We start from the raw sequence: 17,444 nt of genomic DNA, 5'->3' as shown, positions 1-17,444 counted from the left end.
TAATGTCCACTTAATTTAAAAATACTGCACACTTTTAAAACACAATTTCAAAACTATTTTGACGGTATTGGTATCCACTTTATAGCTAGGTTCAGTCCTGATGTATCTGGTTTCCACTGATCACCTCAGGAGAGAAGGGCATATTGGTACTCACTGAATATGGTATGAATCTTTCTAAACTGGCATATCTGTCTTCGCTTTAACCCGGGGTGCCCAATCTTGGCAAACTTTAAGACTTGTGGACTTCAACTCCCAGAATCTCCCACTGGCTGGGGAATTCTGGGAGTTGAAGTCCACAAGTCTTAAAGTTGCCAAGATCGGACATCCCTGCTTTAAAATAAGATGAGACGCTTCATATCTTTCCTTTATAAAATATTCTCTGAACGTTACCAAGTCACAGAAATGATTCTCAGCTAAAGTAATTAAAGGTGCCACATGTTGAAGCTAGCCTGATTATTTGGGAGCGGGGAGGGGAGCCTTCAAACTTGTTACTCAGTGCTGTTAGTCAGAACAGGCATGTTTTAGCCAAACCTACATCATGTAATTCACCTGATTGTACAGCTTTGCCTGAAGTTCTAAACATTTCTAAGAAAACTAGATTCTATTGACTTTCTAAAGCAGTTATCTTTCTAAGCTCACCCTGAAGCCTGCAGTTATTTTCAGACAATGAAAGTCGGGAAGGCAAGGGAAATGAAGCTTTCAAAATTGTTTTCTTAACTTCCTAAGAGTTAATAAAGAATTTTACTTTTCTCCTTTTTTTCCCAATACTGTAACCTTTTCAAATAGGTAACTGTTCTGACCCCACCCCCCCTTCACGGCTCGTTAACAAAAAACAGGCAGGCAAACTAAAAAAGGACTTTTCTCTTTATCAGTTTACAGTTCAAACTGGCTTCGAGCCCAGAAATAACATAAACATAACTCTCCGATAAGAGTTCAAAACAAAAGCTCTTACAAACGCAGCAGTTCTTCCACAGTCTTCACAGATCAGGTTTACACGAAACACCAAAGCACTTTCCCAAGTGTAACAGGCATAAATCACGATTAGTAATCACACAATGTTTTACCAAACACGGAACACACGAAGGAACGTTGACTCCAGCGACTGGGGCGTGGCAGCATCTGTCCTTTTATCCCCAAACCTCCTCCCACAAGCCCCAGCTGCATACTGAATTTTGTATCCCGAAAAAACTCTCAGCAGAACTGCTGAGTCACAACACTGAATTTTGTATCCCGAGAAAACTCTCAGCAGAACTGCTGAGTCACAACAGGTAACAAAAGGTGAAACAAAACTATCCAGTCATATCTGACTCTAGGAAACGGTGCTCATCTCTGTTTTTTAGCCGAGAGAGAGCAAGCATTTTCTGAAGACATTTCTGGGTTCAGGTGGCCAGCATGACTATACCCCAAGGCATACAGAATGCTGTTACCTTCCCATTGAAGTGGTACCTATTTATCTACTTGCATTTGTCAGCTTTTGAACTACTAGGTGGGCAGGGACTAGGGCAAGTAACAGCATCTCACTGCATCGTGCAATGCTCAGATTCTGAACTCGGGCTGCCAGCTTTCCAGCTGGCAAGCTCAGCATCTCTAACTGCTGAGCCATTGTGCCCCCTGCCTTTTCAAATAATAGAGTGCTGATAATTTTAATCACGTTATATAAACAATGCCTTGAAAACTACATTGAAATAATATAATCTATCATGATTTACACTATTATAATAAAAGGAAAGAGAAATCATAGAGATGAAGTGGCATGGTTATCACGCGCAAGCTCATCCTTTGTTCAATTTCAAGCCACTGTGTATTCAGAGAAATACCTGAATTTACATACTGAAATTGGAAAGGGGCCTTTGTCTCATACTGAGTATGGAAAATCATCAACACAAGTGTCACAATTCTTTTTCCTGCATCTAATTTAATTCACCTAATACTCCACACACATGTTGGGCAACAACCAAATAGGACTGATGGAAACTTAAAACCCCCAAACCTCAGGAAAATGCCAGCTTGCTTACCCATGCCTTAAAAATATAGTGTAACAGAGAAATATAACCCAGTTCTTTATCACAAATGCACTTGGAAAATAAAAGGTATATTTTAAAAATAGCATCTCACCTTGCACCAACAATCAGTTCTTTTTGTCTTGGATCAAATGTTATTTGAGAAAAGTCAACAGCATTTTCCAATCTGAACACATGTAACCAAGGAGCAAGTTCTACAAGAACAGAAAGAAAATAGTCATATTTTTTTCAGACAATTAGCATTTATTTTCATTTGGTGCTTTCAAAACATTTTATCTACACCAATGATTTCAACAGTTTTGTAAAATTAGAAAAAGTGAGTAATGACTTCAATTCTCTTCTGGTTTTCTGCAGTTCCAGATCTTGTCTTCCCTTCCTATTTCTTTTCCATGAACCTCTTAATAAATGTAAGTATTGTCAGCAACAGAATTAAGACCCAGGGAAAATTACAAGATGTTCAAACCTATCTTGTCAACCTTTTCTCCCATCCTCTGCTTTACAGAACAATATTAATATGACTATTAACTCAGTGGTGGGTTTCAAAAAAATTTCGAACCTACTCTGTGGGTGTGGCCTCCTTTATGGGAGTGGCTTGCCAGCCATGTGACCTGGTGGGAGTGGCTTGCTGGCCATATGTTTTGTCTTTCTCTCTTTCTCTCTTTCTCTCTCTCTCTCTCTCTCTCTCTCTCTCTCTCTCTCTCTCTCCCTCTCTCTCTCTCTCTCTCCTTCCTTTTGTCTCTCTGTCCCTTTTTCCTTTTTTTCTTTCATCTCTCATTTTTTCTTTCTTTTTTTCTTTTTTTCTTTTTTTCTTTATTTTTTTCTTCCTTTCTTTCTCTTTCTCTCTCTGTGTGAGTCTGTGTGTGTGTGTGTGTCATTGGTGGGTTTCAAAAATTTTTGGAACCTCTTCTGTAGGTGTGGCCTGCTTTCCGGGTCCACTGGTGGAACCTCTTCTAACCGGTTCGGTAGATTTGACGAACTGATTCTATCGAACTGGTGCGAACTGGTAGGAACCCACCTCTGTATTAATTTTAATAAATAGATAACCCAAAAAACCAGCAGTTTTAGACTTGCAGAAAAAACAAGCTGGCAAAGAGGCAGTGAAGGATCGGAGATACTTCTGATCATCTTAGGAGCATACATATTTCCACTTCTGCATTCCATCACTCAAGGGTGATACTAAGGAAAGCAGCCTCTTGTCTGCTCAATAAGCTGCCATCCAAACCTAGATGCATTTTCAGAAGAACCTCTTTTGAAAAAAAAGGGGAAGTTCTAAGCCAGGAATCCCAACTTTTTGAGTTGCTAGACACATCTGGAATACTGAGAATTTGCCAAACTCATTTTTATACCATTTCCTGTGGTAACGCATTTCAGAACAATTTTCAAAACATAAAATGCAGTACTAAAAGCTAATGATTTAAAACAATACAACGTTTGCTCATTAAAAGGAAGAGGGGCAGAATCAAAAGACCCATCTGGCATTTCTAAAGGGAAGTCAGTGGTAAACTGATAGGTTTCCAACAGATGCCTCAGATATAGAATAGTAGAAACTCTCTGAATGTCAGTAGGGAAGACATTCCACAGGGAGCGTTTGCCACAAGCAATCATCAGAAGCTTCTCTGCAGTTCTCTGCTCACACAGATCTTAGCAACTAACAAGGGCTGTAATGAAGAAGGCATCCTGTCAGGAATTACTTCTTTAAGGCCTTCAAGCCAAACCTCAATTTTGGCTCAGTAGCTTACTTGCAGACAGGGCAGAGGTACGACAGACTCAGTACCTGTCCATCATATTTTGGACCAGCTATAGCAGTGGTGGGATATGACCAGTACCGGGGTGTACCGGTGTTTGCTGGGAACACCAGGTACTGTTCCGGTACGGTGCTCCGGAGGACCCACCTGCCCGCCCGCCCACCCTTCTTACCTGTATTTGAGCCGATCGGGGCTTCTGCGCACGGAGCGTATGGTGCCTGCGTGATGCTCTGCCAAGCAGCTGGAGCGTCGCAGAGCATCGCGGGTAGTAAGTACGCATTTGTGCCTGCTCGTGTGCTGCGCGCATGCATGTGGTGGATGCCCGACCCCATTGCACCGTCCCGGGTGCAATGAGATCCAGAACCTATCACTGAGCTGTAGCCTCTATAGAGTTGTAGCTTTGATAAAGTCAATGTAAGAAATTGTAGATTTATTCATCATTTTTCTATTGTTTGTAGAACTTGCTCCATGGTTATTTATAGTCAGGTTCATAATCTAGGTTCACCGACAAATGCGCGCCGGCAAAACCCCCACGACAAAATGGCAAAGTCGAAAGCACGCCCACTAAAGCGTGTCAACAAATGTGCGCTGACAAAAGCGTGCCATCGAAAACAACGCGAAAACAATGGTAACAACATTAACAACTCTAACTCTAACCCTAACCTAAAAACCCTAATTATGCTTTTGTGGGCGAAGTTTTGTGGGCGTGCTTTAGTGGGCGTGCTTTAGTGGGCGTGCTTTAGTGGGCGTGCTTTCGACTTTGCCGTTTTGTCGGGCGCGCATTTGTCAGGTCACGCATAATCTAAACATGAGTCTAATAGTGCAGCTTAGCCTGGCCATTTGGGACTCAAGTAACGCTAATAATTTTAGGATCACCCCCATACTGTGCACCTATTTAAAAAAAGAGAGAATGCAGCTCTGCGATAGGTGGTTCTTAAATATGATAAATAAATATAAATAAAATAAGTACGCTTCATTTAATAGACAGACTGTCCAACTGGGAACCACACACTCAGCCAGGTCTGTTTTGATAAGATTCAAATTCAGTTTATTATCCTCATATACTTTGTTGCTATGTTGGATATGAATTCAAAACAAGCATGACTTCTCCTAAGAAGTCTGGATACCAGTGGTCTCCAGCCCAAAACTCTGGATAATTACCATAAGAGGCTTAATTTAGTTCATGGGTTGGTAACTTTTCAGCAGTGGGTTCCTGCCTCGCCACAAGAGCTCATCTGGTTATTTAACATGTTTATGATTTACTGCGTGTTGCTTTTAGACACAGATGTTTTTACATGGGTAAAACCACATAAACTGTTTGTAAGGGTTTCTTGTAGAATGCCCTTGATGAAGGAACAGTCCAAAACATGTGTTTCTAGACAATAAATAATTATTTGCTATTGGTGCTTAAGAAACTGTCTCCCCTTATTTTGGTTTCCACCCTGGAGAGAAGATAAAGTGGGTGTTTTGCACCAAGTGCAGCTTCCAAACAGTCTTTAAAGACATATGGTACACAAGTAACACCGCAGGGTATGAATGAAACCCTTCCAATCTGCTGTTTACCTACTAATTTCCTTGCAACTTCCATTTCTATTCCATTTCCTTGCCTTATCAGTTATTGTTTTTAAAATCAGGTTTGAAATCAGCTACTGAAAGCAAATGGTCTCCTTCACTAAGAAAGAGACGTGAAGTGGAACATTTAACACTTAATGCTTTGAAATATGCCAACTCCCTTCCAGCATAACAGAATGTTCCCCAGTTACCCAGAAGCTTCAATGTGAAGTGACAGATTTGTCACCTTCACTAGTCTACATGCTCAATCAAAAATACAGTTTCATGTGAGCAGTGAAACAAAATGCTTTCCCTTTCCATATGTCAGCAGGGTAATTCCAGGAGTCTTTGAAAAATGTGGCAAAATTGTTCTGCTTTCAGATCCAGGAGTTCTCCTTCGATTCATCTACATTTATGCCACAGAGTGACATTGATTTCTCGGTCTTTGTTCAAACCCATACAACCTGAGCTTCCAACCAGGTGGGAAACTGCCCTGGATGATCTCCAGTTCAACTCTGTATGGGTTTCCAAATTGTCCCACTGCAGGTAATCATGACTATTCTCTTTTAACAACAATTTGAAGTTACAACAGAGCTGAAAAAAGTGGCTGAGGACCAAGCCTTATATTTATTACATCATATGGACCGTGGTGACACAGTGGTTAGAATAGGTTCACCGACAAATGTGTGCTCGACAAAAGCGCGCCGACAAAATCGCGGCGAGAAAACTGCGAGGTCGAAATCGCACCGACGAATGCGCGCAGAAGCGGGGCCGACAACAACACGCCGACAAAAGCGCGCCTTCAAAAAACAACTAATAACAACCTAAAAACCCTAATCCTAACCCTAATCATAACCCTAAACCTAACCCTAAACCTAACCCTGAACCTAACCCTAACCCTAACCCTACCCCTAACCCTTACCTTAACTTAAATAAAACTTTTGTGGGCGCGGTTTTGTCGGCGAGTTGTGGGCGCGTTTATGACGTTGCGGTTTTCTCGCCGCGGTTTCATCGGCACGCTTTTGTCGTGCGCGCATTTGTCGGGTCACGGTTAGAGTGCAGTACTGCAGGCTACTTCTGCTGATCATTGGCTGCCAGCAATTTGGCAATTCGAGTCTCACCAGCTCAAGCTTGATTCAGCCTTCCATCCTTCTGAGATCAGTAAAATGAGGACCTAATTTGTTTTGGGGGAGGGAGGAATATGCTGACTCTATAAACCGCTTAGAGAGAGCTGTAAAGCACTGTGAAGCGGTATGTAAGTCAAAGTGCTATTGCTATTACCATTGCAATGTCCTCACATTCATGTGATGATAATTCAGGTGTTTGGCAACTTGTATGTATTTAGAGCCCGTATGGTCTAAACTAAGGGTGTCAAACTCAATTTCATTGAGGGCCACATTAGGATTGACCTTGGAGGGCCGGATGGGGAAGGCGGGGGCTGGGAGTGGCCAAGGTGACCGTAGCCATGGTGGGCATTACACAGGACTGCACCTCTGCAGACATGATTTTATAAACTTATAAAAATAGGGAGACATACATTTCTGTGATTTTGTTTTCTTAATATTTACTTGATCTACTTGGTTACCTTATGAGAGAGAGACCAGATCAAGAACTAGCAATAGCAATAGCAGTTATATACCACTTCATAGGGCTTTCAGCCCTCTCTAAGCGGTTTACAGGGTCAGCATATTGCCCCCACAGTCTGGGTCCTCATTTCACCCACCTCGGAAGGATGGAAGGCTGAGTCAACCTTGAGCCGGTGAGATTAGAACCGCTGAACTGCAGATAACAGTCAGCTGAAGTGGCCTGCAGTACTGCACCCTAACCACTGCGCCACCTCGGCTCTGACTCCGTAGGAAGACTAGAACTATAAATTATTGACGTAGGCTATAGTAGCTGAATAATGCAAGTCTGAAAGGTAAAATATTTTACTTTTCCTCACTTTTATATCCTTCTGAGTCAAGGATAGCCTCCTGCAGCACTCTAGAGGCCCCGTTTTGGGCCTGGGCAGCCTCCTGGAGCACTCCGGAGGCCAAAAGCACTTGTGGGGGTGGGTGCATGTGCGCCCCACCCGCACCCATTTTTGTTAGCAGAGGCACCACGGCAGAGGTGGGTTGCTCCCGGTTCAGCCAAACCAGTAGCGGCAGCAGCAGGAGGCTCCGCCCACCTGCCCGGATGTTTCTGCCCATAAGCTTCTGTGCATTCGCAGAAGCATTGTGTGCACACACGCACGCATGAGCAAACCAGTAGTAAACCAGTTAGCAACCCAACACTGCACTGCGGGCTGGTCTTTTGCTATATTCAGACTGGCCCCACAAGCCAGATCTAAACACCTCGCGGGTTGCATCCAGCCCTGGGGCCTTGAGTCTGATACCTCTCATCTAAAGCAATGGTCTCCAACCTTGGCAACTTTAAGACTTGTGGACTTCAACTCCCAGAGTTCCTCAGCCAGCAAAGCTTTGCTGGCTGAGGAACTCTGGGAGTTGAAGTCCACAGGTCTTAAAGTTGCCAAGGTTGGAGACCACTGATCTAAAGCACTAGGCTAAAAACCATGAGACTCTGAGTTCTAATCCATCATTAGGCATGAAAGCCAGCTGGGTGATCTTGGGCCAATCACATTCATTTAACCCAACCAACCAGGATTGTTGTTGTATGGAAAATGGGAGAGGAACGGAGTATGTTTACCACTTTGAGTCATTTATAAATGACCAATTTGAGTCATTTATAAAAATAATAAAGGTAGTGTCCATTAATCAGAGCTGAGGTGGCGCAGTGGTTAGAGTGCCGTACTGCAGCCACTTCAGCTGACTGTTATCTGCAGTTCAGCGGTTCAAATCTCACCGGCTCAGGGTTGACTCAGCCTTCCATCCTTCCAAGGTGGGTAAAATGAGGACCCAGACTGTGGGGGCAATATGCTGACTCTGTAAACTGCTTAGAGTGGGCTGAAAGCCCTATGAAGCGGTATATAAGTCTAACTGCTATTGCTATTGCTATTGCTATTGCTATATGATTTCTATTTAAAACCTTCCCAGGTTTTGATTAAAGTTGAATATCTGAAATTTAAATATTAACATAAACATGATGCGTGTAGCCAAGGGTATGCGTGTGGGTGTGTGAGTGTGTGAGCGTCTGTTGTCTTTTTTTATAACTGCCTTCCTGCTGTGCTATATTTAATGCTACACTGAAGATTATCCTAATTTATGAATAGCTTTTGGAGAAGTCTTTTGGGGAGTTCTGCTGTAAGCGGAGGAAAGAATTGGCATTAAGAAAAACTGCTGTCAGCAGGAGGCACCCAAAAACTCCTCATGCATACATTTTGTGTAATGCTCAATTCCCAGTGACTTCATGGAAATAAATGTGTAGTTTTCTCAGCAGTAACACAGAAGTGGATTGCCATTGTCTTGTCATCTCCAGCTTCCCAGGCAGTCTCATCTTCCTTGGAGGATCAGTTTGTAAGCCATGGCAATTAAGGCAACTGTAAGCAGTAAGCAACTTTGCATTTGTTTTGGAGTTGATCGCAATCTTTCTACTTGAGGAAATATCTTCCTCATGCTTGTTGTCCAGATTGAAGAAACCAGGACATCATAGTAGCTGCTGATTCTTCATTAAATGTTGATTATCAAAATGAAATCATTCCTTATTCAATTCCTCCTTTAGCCCTGCAGCGTCCATTCAGTTCACAATTTCGTGACCCGTCAAAACCGCGTTCCACAAAAGCGTGGTCGACGAAATCGCGTATGTGACGTCATCACAACACGACGAAAAAGATCGAAAAATTGAAATAAAAATTAAATTACAGCAAGCCGATTCACATAAAGGTAAGGGCTAGGTTAAGGGTTAGGGTTAGGGTTAGGTTAAGGGTTAGGGTTAGGTTTAGAGCGTTAGCGTTACGTTTAGCGTTAGGTTAAGGGTTAGCGTTAGGTTTTTTGTTAGGTTAAGGGTTAGGTTTAGGGTTAGGTTAAGGGTTAGGTTTAGGGTTAGGTTTAGGGTTAGGTTTGGGGGGGTTAGGGTAAGGTTTTCGCTTTATTTTTACATTTTTCGATCTTTTTCGTCGCGCTATGATGACGTCACATACGCGCTTTCGTCGACCGCGATTTTGTCGTCCGCGGTTTTGTGGTGGAACCCACAATTTCACCCTTTGCAAAATAAATGAATCAATAACCAAGAGAATGTGAGCTGCTACACTGCAACTGTCGACAACATTTTATGGTTTAGTTTCTTGACCAATTATTCCAAAAAGAAAAAGAAAACCCCTCTGGTCCCTTGAACAACCCAGATTAGATCTTGCAACATTATCCTGGGACACATATACTGTATTTGCCTTCATTCATACTCAAAATGTATTCAAAATAAACATAGTTGGATTTCATGAATGAAAGCAAAAAGTTTGATTTTATTTCTCCATTGTTGTTACATGTTTAATATCTCCCTTTGAGGAATCACTATTTTCTTAATGCTATTTACTGCCCTCATTCATTCATCCATTCTGATTCTGCTTTCCTTGGCACCATTACTAAATATTTGGTTACTAAAACTGAACTTATATTTCATTGCTGGTCATCTAAATCAAACTAATAGTTATTATATTCTCTAATAGAAAATAGATTATTAGCAGCCAAAAAACTCCCTAACAAAATCTTTAAAATAGGAAATTAAACAGTTTATACCTAAACAGAAGGTATCAGAAAGCAGATTGCTTAAATGGTATGTAGTTCTCTGGGTCAGCAGTTATAAAATCACACTTACTTAATTTAGAAGGCCACCTAATTCAAAAAATGAGAAAAGCATATATACCTTGGTTTTTGGTTGTTTTTTTTTTGTAATCACCCAGTCCCAAAAATACTGCACTAAAACTGCACAAAAGGACACCATAAAAGATTGTAATAAAGGTTGTTGAGAGATCAAGAAGAGCAAGGACAGATGCTCCGCTCCCATCATGCTTCCACCAGAGGTCATCCAAGAAGGCCTGAACCCTGACTGAAAGTGGTCCAGATCAGTGGTGGGATTCAGCCAGTTCGCACCTATTCGGGAGAACCGGTTGGTAACTTTCTAAGCAGTTGGGAGAACTAGTTGTTGGAAGAAATCTCCTTTTGTTTTTTCCCCACTTTACAGGGCTAATCCCGTAAGGAAGGCAGGAAGGAAACATTCTGGTGTTGTTTCTAGCCTAATCTTCATTGCCCTGCTTACAGAAACTGCCTCTCCAGTTAACCCTTATTATATTGTAACAGCTAAGGCGAAGCACCTATTGACCTGAGTGACATTGAGTTGGCCACACCCACCCAGTCAGAAGACCACCAAGCCACGCCTACCCAGCTGGTCATTAGGGCAGAGGACTGGTTGTTAAATTATTTGAATCCCACCACTGGTCCAGATAATCCATTTTTTCCAGAGACCTTTGAAGCTGAAGCACAATTACCATTTCTACAACTTTCCAAGGTTGGAAACTGGATGAATGTTGTCAAGAATTTCCTCCAAACTTTCAAAATCAGCTTTTCTATTGTCCAAGGGAATCATTTAACTAATACCTTTTCATAGCCCTTGTTTACACAAAAGATGAAATGAACTCTCTTCAATATTTTTGCTCCTTCTACATCATCAGCAAGTGCTTTTCTGTTGTCAGTATTAAGTCTAGGACAGGGTGTAAAACTCAAGGCCTGCAGGCCAAATCCGGACCATGGGGTGCTTAAATCTGGCACATGAGGCCAGCCAGGAAATATCAAATGAACAGCCCTCAGTGCAGTGGTGAGTTTCAAAAATTGTTCGAACCTACTCTGTGGGTGTGGCCTTCTTTGTGGGAGTGGCTTGCCGCCCATGTGACCAGATGGGAGTGGCTTGCCGCCCATGTGACCGGATATGAAGATGCCGACGACACTTGTCAGAACCACCTTAAATTACCTCACACACAGCACTGGCATGCGTAAGAATATGATGTAAACTTGTTTTTTAGAAGGCATCTTTGGTTTGCGTTAAAACAACTTCAACACACACAATGTTCTGATTGCACCACAAACGCAGTAGTCATCCTTACCTTTCACAGAGGCACTGAGTTTTATAAATATGAGCATGATAGTGTAGAATAATCATATCCAAGGACCAGTGGTGGGTTTCCAAAAAATTTGGAACCTCTTCTGTAGGTGTGGCCTGCTTTCCGGGTCCACTGGTGGAACTTCTTCTAACCGGTTCGGTAGATTTGACAAACCGATTCTACCGAATAGGTGTGAACTGGTAGGAACCCAGCTCTGCCTCAGTGCCTCTGCCAGCCAAAACTTTAAATATCAAAGGACACCCCCCCACCCCCACCCCCTTTAAATATCAAAGGACACCCCCCCACCCCCACCCCCGCCTTCACGGCCTCCTGCAGCACTCTGTTGGCCAAAAAACAGCCAGCCGAAATCACTATCATAGATTCAGAATCATATTTCATTCTTGCTATAGAAAACTGAGGAAATAAGTGGAATGGTGGTTTGATCTTCTGAAGGGTAGAACAGGGTGACAGTCAATCAATCAAACAGACAATTTAAACAAGTCTTCCACTGTTGGCAGAGTGAAGGTTTCAGGAGATGTTAAGACAGTAGTAAATGGGAAATTTCAACTAAAATTCATCCATGCACAAGCCTTATTTTATGCTCCAGGGAAGTATCATCTATGTCTTCTGGTTGGATGGTTGGGTGAGTAGATATGCCATAGCAATGCAAGGGTGTCTCTTTTCATTTTTACCCAGATGCTTTCTCAGAAGAGATTTCTGCACAAATTTACATATACTTTACAAACAATGTCCCCTTTTCCTTGCAGGGAAGTCAAGTTCTCTGCAACAAAGCTTATCCTTTGCTTGCAATATTTTTATCAGCAGTTTCATTCTATTAATTTTTAGATTATATTATTACACTGTGTCAGGATTCAAAGCATAAAAATATAATGATATACATCAATGTTGTCCTTCTAGCTTGTAAATTACTGATTTCTGTTGCTTGTAATTTATTAGCTTCCAGTGCCAACATCCTACTGCAATCATTCTTGTCCCAATATTTTATACTCACTCAGACCACAAGATTTAGTTCCAAGACCAAGTTTCTACTAAGCTCCTCATGATAGGCATCCCTGTCATCCATAAGGAATTTTGTTACTATAAGGCAAGGTTTATGAACCCTAATATTTTGCTGATGACTGTCCAGGCTCAGGTGCCAACTGTTCTTCTGCAATATACTAGTCTTTCCTCCCAGCCTTTTGATCTATAACAGTAAGTACTGATCAGTGGTGGGTTTCAAAAATTGTTCGAACCTACTCTGTGGGTGTGGCCTCCTTTGTGAGAGTGGCTTGCTGCCGATGTGACTGAATGGGAGTGGCTTGCTGCTCATGTGACCGGATATGAAGATGCCGACGACACTTGTCAGAACCACCTTAAATTACCTCACACACACCCCTGGCATGCATAAGAATATGATGTAAACTTGCTTTTTAAAAGGCATCTTTGGTTTGCGTTAAAGCAACTTCAACACACGCAATGTTCTGATTGCACCACAAACGCAGTAGTCATCCTTACCTTTCACAGAGGCACTGAGTTTTATAAATATGAGCATGATAGTGTAGAATAATCATATCCAAGGACCAGTGGCGGGTTTCAAAAAATTTTTGGAACCTCTTCCGTAGGTGTGGCCTGCTTTCCGGGTCCACTAGTGGAACCTCTTCTAACCGGTTCGGTAGATTTGATGAACCGGTTCTACCGAATAGGTGTGAACTGGTAGGAACCCACCTCTGGTACTGAGGCAAGCATCATTTGTGCTCCTGAGTTCTTCATTTTCTTACCCTGAGCTTTATTGTCTTTGGAGATACATTCAACAATTCCTCTGACTGGATCATTTGTCCCATGTGAATTAGCAAGGGTAACCAATTATTCTGAAGAGCCTCGGCAGTCTGTTGTCACATCTGGAATACAAGCTCCAGAAAAGCCATGCTCTTTCAGAGGTCTCAATTTTGGAGGTGGTTACTTCTGTTCCTCTCCACAGAAAATCTCTGACAACCATATGTCTGCTCCTTCTTAGGCTGGCAGTTAAGCACTTTCCATCCACAGGATTCTGAGTATTTTCCTTAAAATTTCTTCTTTTAACATAACAGCATCACTCACTAAGTCAAAAGTCTCAGTAACAGCTGTGTGCTTCTAGTGCATTTCCAGAATGTCTCCTTTCTCTTGGTCCTATAAATCATCTTTTCAGTCCTCCACCTCTTACTCTTTTTACCAGTTTTGATTTAGAGAACGCCAGACTTTCATGTCAAAACCGTGCTCCCTCCCTGATAAATTGGAATGACATGCTTCCAACCTTTTCACCTTCTGTTCTAAAAGAACCAGTTGCACGCACTTGTTGCGTCTCTCTCATTCAGGTAGTTCTGAGGCATGGGGGAAAAAAGGGCTAATACAAATTCTTCAGCTCACTTGAACAACTATCTGCCTCAGATGCCCCACTTAACGTGGCATTTTTCTGCACCTCCACCATTGCTTGCTCTCTCTGTGCCCACACAAAACCTCTGGATGCCCAACTTGGTTGCTGAGTCAGCTGACAGAATAGCCTCGAGAGACACAGCAAATGCACCAGAGGTGGGTTCCTACCAGTTCGCACCTATTCGGTAGAACCGGTTCGTCAAATCTATAGAACCGGTTAGAAGATGTTCCACCAGTGGACCCAGAAAGTAGGCCACACCTACAGAAGAGGTTCCAAAAAATTTTGAAACCCACCATTGGTCCTTGGATATGATTGTTCTACACTATCATGCTCATATTTATAAAACTCAGTGCCTCTGTGAAAGGTAAGGATGACTACTGCGTTTGTAGTGCAATCAGAACATTACGTGTGTTGAAGTTGTTTTAACACAAACCAAAGATGCCTTTTAAAAAACAAGTTTACATCATATTCTTATGCATGCCAGTGCTGTGTGTGAGGTAATTTAAGGTGGTTCTGACAAGTGTCGTCGGCATCTTCATATCCGGTCACATGGGTGGCAAGCCACTCCCATCCGGTCACATGGGTTGCAAGCCACTCCCACAAAGGAGGCCACACCCACAGAGTAGGTTTGAACAATTTTTGAAACCCACCACTGAAATGCACCCTACAACCACAACAGCAAAATCAGGCAAGGCACAAAGAGCCAAAAGCAGAGGCAAATCATATGACAGTAATCAAATCTCCACCATCACAACCTCAGGATCAAAAAGAAGAATTTTCAACTGAAATTTTCAACGATAAAAGGCTAAACCAGGTGCTTCCACAGTCTAAATAAAATGTGAGGTGGTCAAAACCCAAAACAGAGACTTCAGTAAGCCTCATAATTGGTCCCATGCCATAACTCATCTCAAACTCATACCAAGCTCCCTTTTTTAGTTTTTTGGGCTCTGGCTGTTCACTATCACACTAATGCTTGCTGCTCCAAGTACTTCTAGCTATCTTCTTTTGCCTTTCACTTCTCAGATGATATAGCATCTTTTTCGAGGACACTGCCAAAGAACTGATAAAAAAAATCAGATAAGCTTAGGGAGATAATAAACCCTCCTCTACAAGAATATTTTCCTTAATTGGGATCAAATATGCATTTAAATTTGCCTTAATCAAATATTGGTCTGGCAGAATATAAACTATTTCTAACTATCACCAAGCAGAAAATGAGATTTTTGTCAAATATAGTAATCTGTAAATGCAATAGTGGCATTTCTGTTACAGGTTAGATTTAGGAAGAGAGTACTCAACTCCATGTTTTTCTCCCAAGGAGCCTACTATGGAGTACAAAATCTCAGGGATGGTGAGTGAGGGTCACAGAGCCTGTCTATGGCACCCTTCCACCTCTTCCCAGTTATCAACCCACACAATCCTGGGGTTATGATGGCAACCAGACAGCCAGGATTGCCACCCCTAAGTGTTGTGATCAGTTATGACCACATCATTTTGCAATAACAACCCAAGTTCCAATTGACATCGGAACCTACCTGTAGTTTCAAAAGTTTCAAAAGTAACTAGTTCTTCATCAACATATCTGTGATTCACACGTGGATTAGCAGGTTGAATAGGAAACAAAGGACCTGGCCATCATATGATAACCAACTTTTCCAAAGTTGCATCTCTTGAAATATCTTCAAATTTACAGTCTCCATATCTGGGTTAAGGTGGAAGATTGAATTCATATGACCACCCAGCATACCTCCAGTAGGGGATTACCTACCAGAAGAAGAAGCTTGCAGGTCCTATCATAGCTCGTGGGGAAGAAGCACAGATTGGAAGGGGAGACAGCTATTTAGACCATTTATAACAAAATCTGCTGGTTTCCACTACCCATCCAGAGAGATACTGGGGAGAAAAATTAGAATGCACTGGGACACATTTTGCTGCCAAGATGGTTAATAAGCCATCACAGGACAATATGGAAATGATTGAAATGGAGACAGACACTCTTTGGAAGGGCAGTGGGCATGAGATAACCAAATCTGTGTGATCCTAAGATGGTTGAAGGGAAAGGCCTTGATTTTAATTGTTTTGATGAATAATAAGGCAGTCCAAAGATATATCTTACAGAGATTTGTATTTGTATTTATTTGTCTTGTATGCCGCCCACTCCCGAAGGACTCCGGGCGGCTCACAATAGACAAGGGAAGGGGGAAAACTAGACAAAGACAACACTTTAAAAACAAAAACCGCAACATTCACAATTTACGTGGGGCTGGATGTTTCACAGGCCCCCCCGGCCTGCTGGAGCAGCCAGGACTTGGTGGCTTTGCGGAAGGCCAGGAGGATAGTAAGGGTCCGGATCTCGACAGGGAGATCATTCCAGAGGGCTGGAGCTGCAACAGAGAAGGCTCTCCCCCGGGGGGTCGCCAGCCGACATTGGCGGGGGATGGAATCCGGAGGAGACCTAACCTGTGAGATCTAATCGGTCTATGGGAGGTAATCGGATGAGATGCATCTTTAGTCTCATTATCCAAAATGACTGAACCGCTGTTAGCACACTTCAAGGACGTCAGAATGTACAGGAACTCAAGACTGCTGGGACTGGAACTATAAATAGGGATCCCATTTTCTTTTTGTCATGGCTGGAATCAGATGGATAGGCCACTTACACTTATACGCGACTGAATCTCTAACAGTCTGTTTATTCTGGGTTGATCAGCGCAGTAGGCTTCTAGGCAGGACACGAAGAATTGAATTTCAAAGGGGGAACGCTGCTAGACATTTTGCAGACACAATCAATGACATGGATAAAAAGAAGGGGCTACAATATCTTCAGAATTTGCTTCCCTTAAAACTGTCCCTGATCAAGGTGCAAATGTGGATCATTGCAATCAGCTTGCTGGTCAACACCTAGTAGCATTTACAAATATTTACTGCATAACTTTTACTAAGACAAAACAACAAGAAGAAGATAAGGTGTCCTGAAAAACAAATCCAAGGAGTTTTGAAGATGAATGGAAAACTTAAAAAAAATGTTAGAATGACTATTAGCTCAAGGGCAGCTCTGTTAGTTAGCCTTATGCACACCAAATAATTTTGATAATGGCTTCTACCAAATAATTCCATAAATGATGACTGATGTTTCCATAAATTATAGGGGATTATAAACAAGAGCCCTGCATCTAACCTTTATGTACAAATCCTCTAAATAGATGAGATATCTATAAATAACATGCACAAAAAGATCACACATTTGCCTTGGTCTATTTGATCTTCTTTTCTACCAAATTATTTGGAAAAGCTCTTTCTCAATTACTTACCTTCACTTGTAACAATAGGATGCTCAAACCTTTGACACTGGGAATCTTCCGTTGCCATGCCTCCTAAACATATTATCTCCAGACTTGTGACCATCAAAATTGCTGTAAGAATAGTGTCTTGCATATTGATCCTGGGCACCAATCACATCTCCCTTAATCAGAAATGCTTCAGGTATTCAGATGCAAAAACAGCCTGCAAAATGTAAAAGTAACAACACCAGAATTACCATTAGACCAGGACTTATGCATCCAATTTTCCAGATTTTTGTTCTAAAGCATGCTTTGTCACTCATCCCAACTCTTTTATTCAAACAATAGACACTTCTGATGACATACAAATGCTGTATGTTGCATAATAACATAAAAGATACAAAGATTTTT

At 42.0% G+C, this 17,444-nt stretch overlaps 1 protein-coding gene across 2 annotated transcripts in view; it reads right to left on the bottom strand.

Moving 5' to 3' along the window:
* SEMA5A (semaphorin 5A) overlaps window positions 1-17,444 on the bottom strand; it is a 241,658-nt gene that overhangs the window by 121,983 nt on the left and 102,231 nt on the right. For both annotated transcript variants that reach the window (XM_087721907.1, XM_087721908.1), the window contains 2 exons: window positions 17,064-17,256; window positions 2,116-2,215 (listed from right to left, as the gene is read on the bottom strand). In XM_087721907.1, the coding sequence (XP_087578033.1) occupies window positions 2,116-2,215; window positions 17,064-17,187 (224 nt within the window). In that variant the 5' untranslated portion in view covers window positions 17,188-17,256. The remainder of the gene's footprint in view (window positions 1-2,115; window positions 2,216-17,063; window positions 17,257-17,444) is intronic.

The sequence above is a fragment of the Thamnophis sirtalis genome, unplaced genomic scaffold (genome assembly GCF_051295495.1).
Source record: "Thamnophis sirtalis isolate CommonGarterSnake01/CBP01778 unplaced genomic scaffold, rThaSir2_p1.2 scaffold_8, whole genome shotgun sequence".
Taxonomy (NCBI): Eukaryota; Metazoa; Chordata; class Lepidosauria; order Squamata; family Natricidae; genus Thamnophis; species Thamnophis sirtalis.
This window is presented reverse-complemented; position numbering and strand designations above follow the sequence as displayed.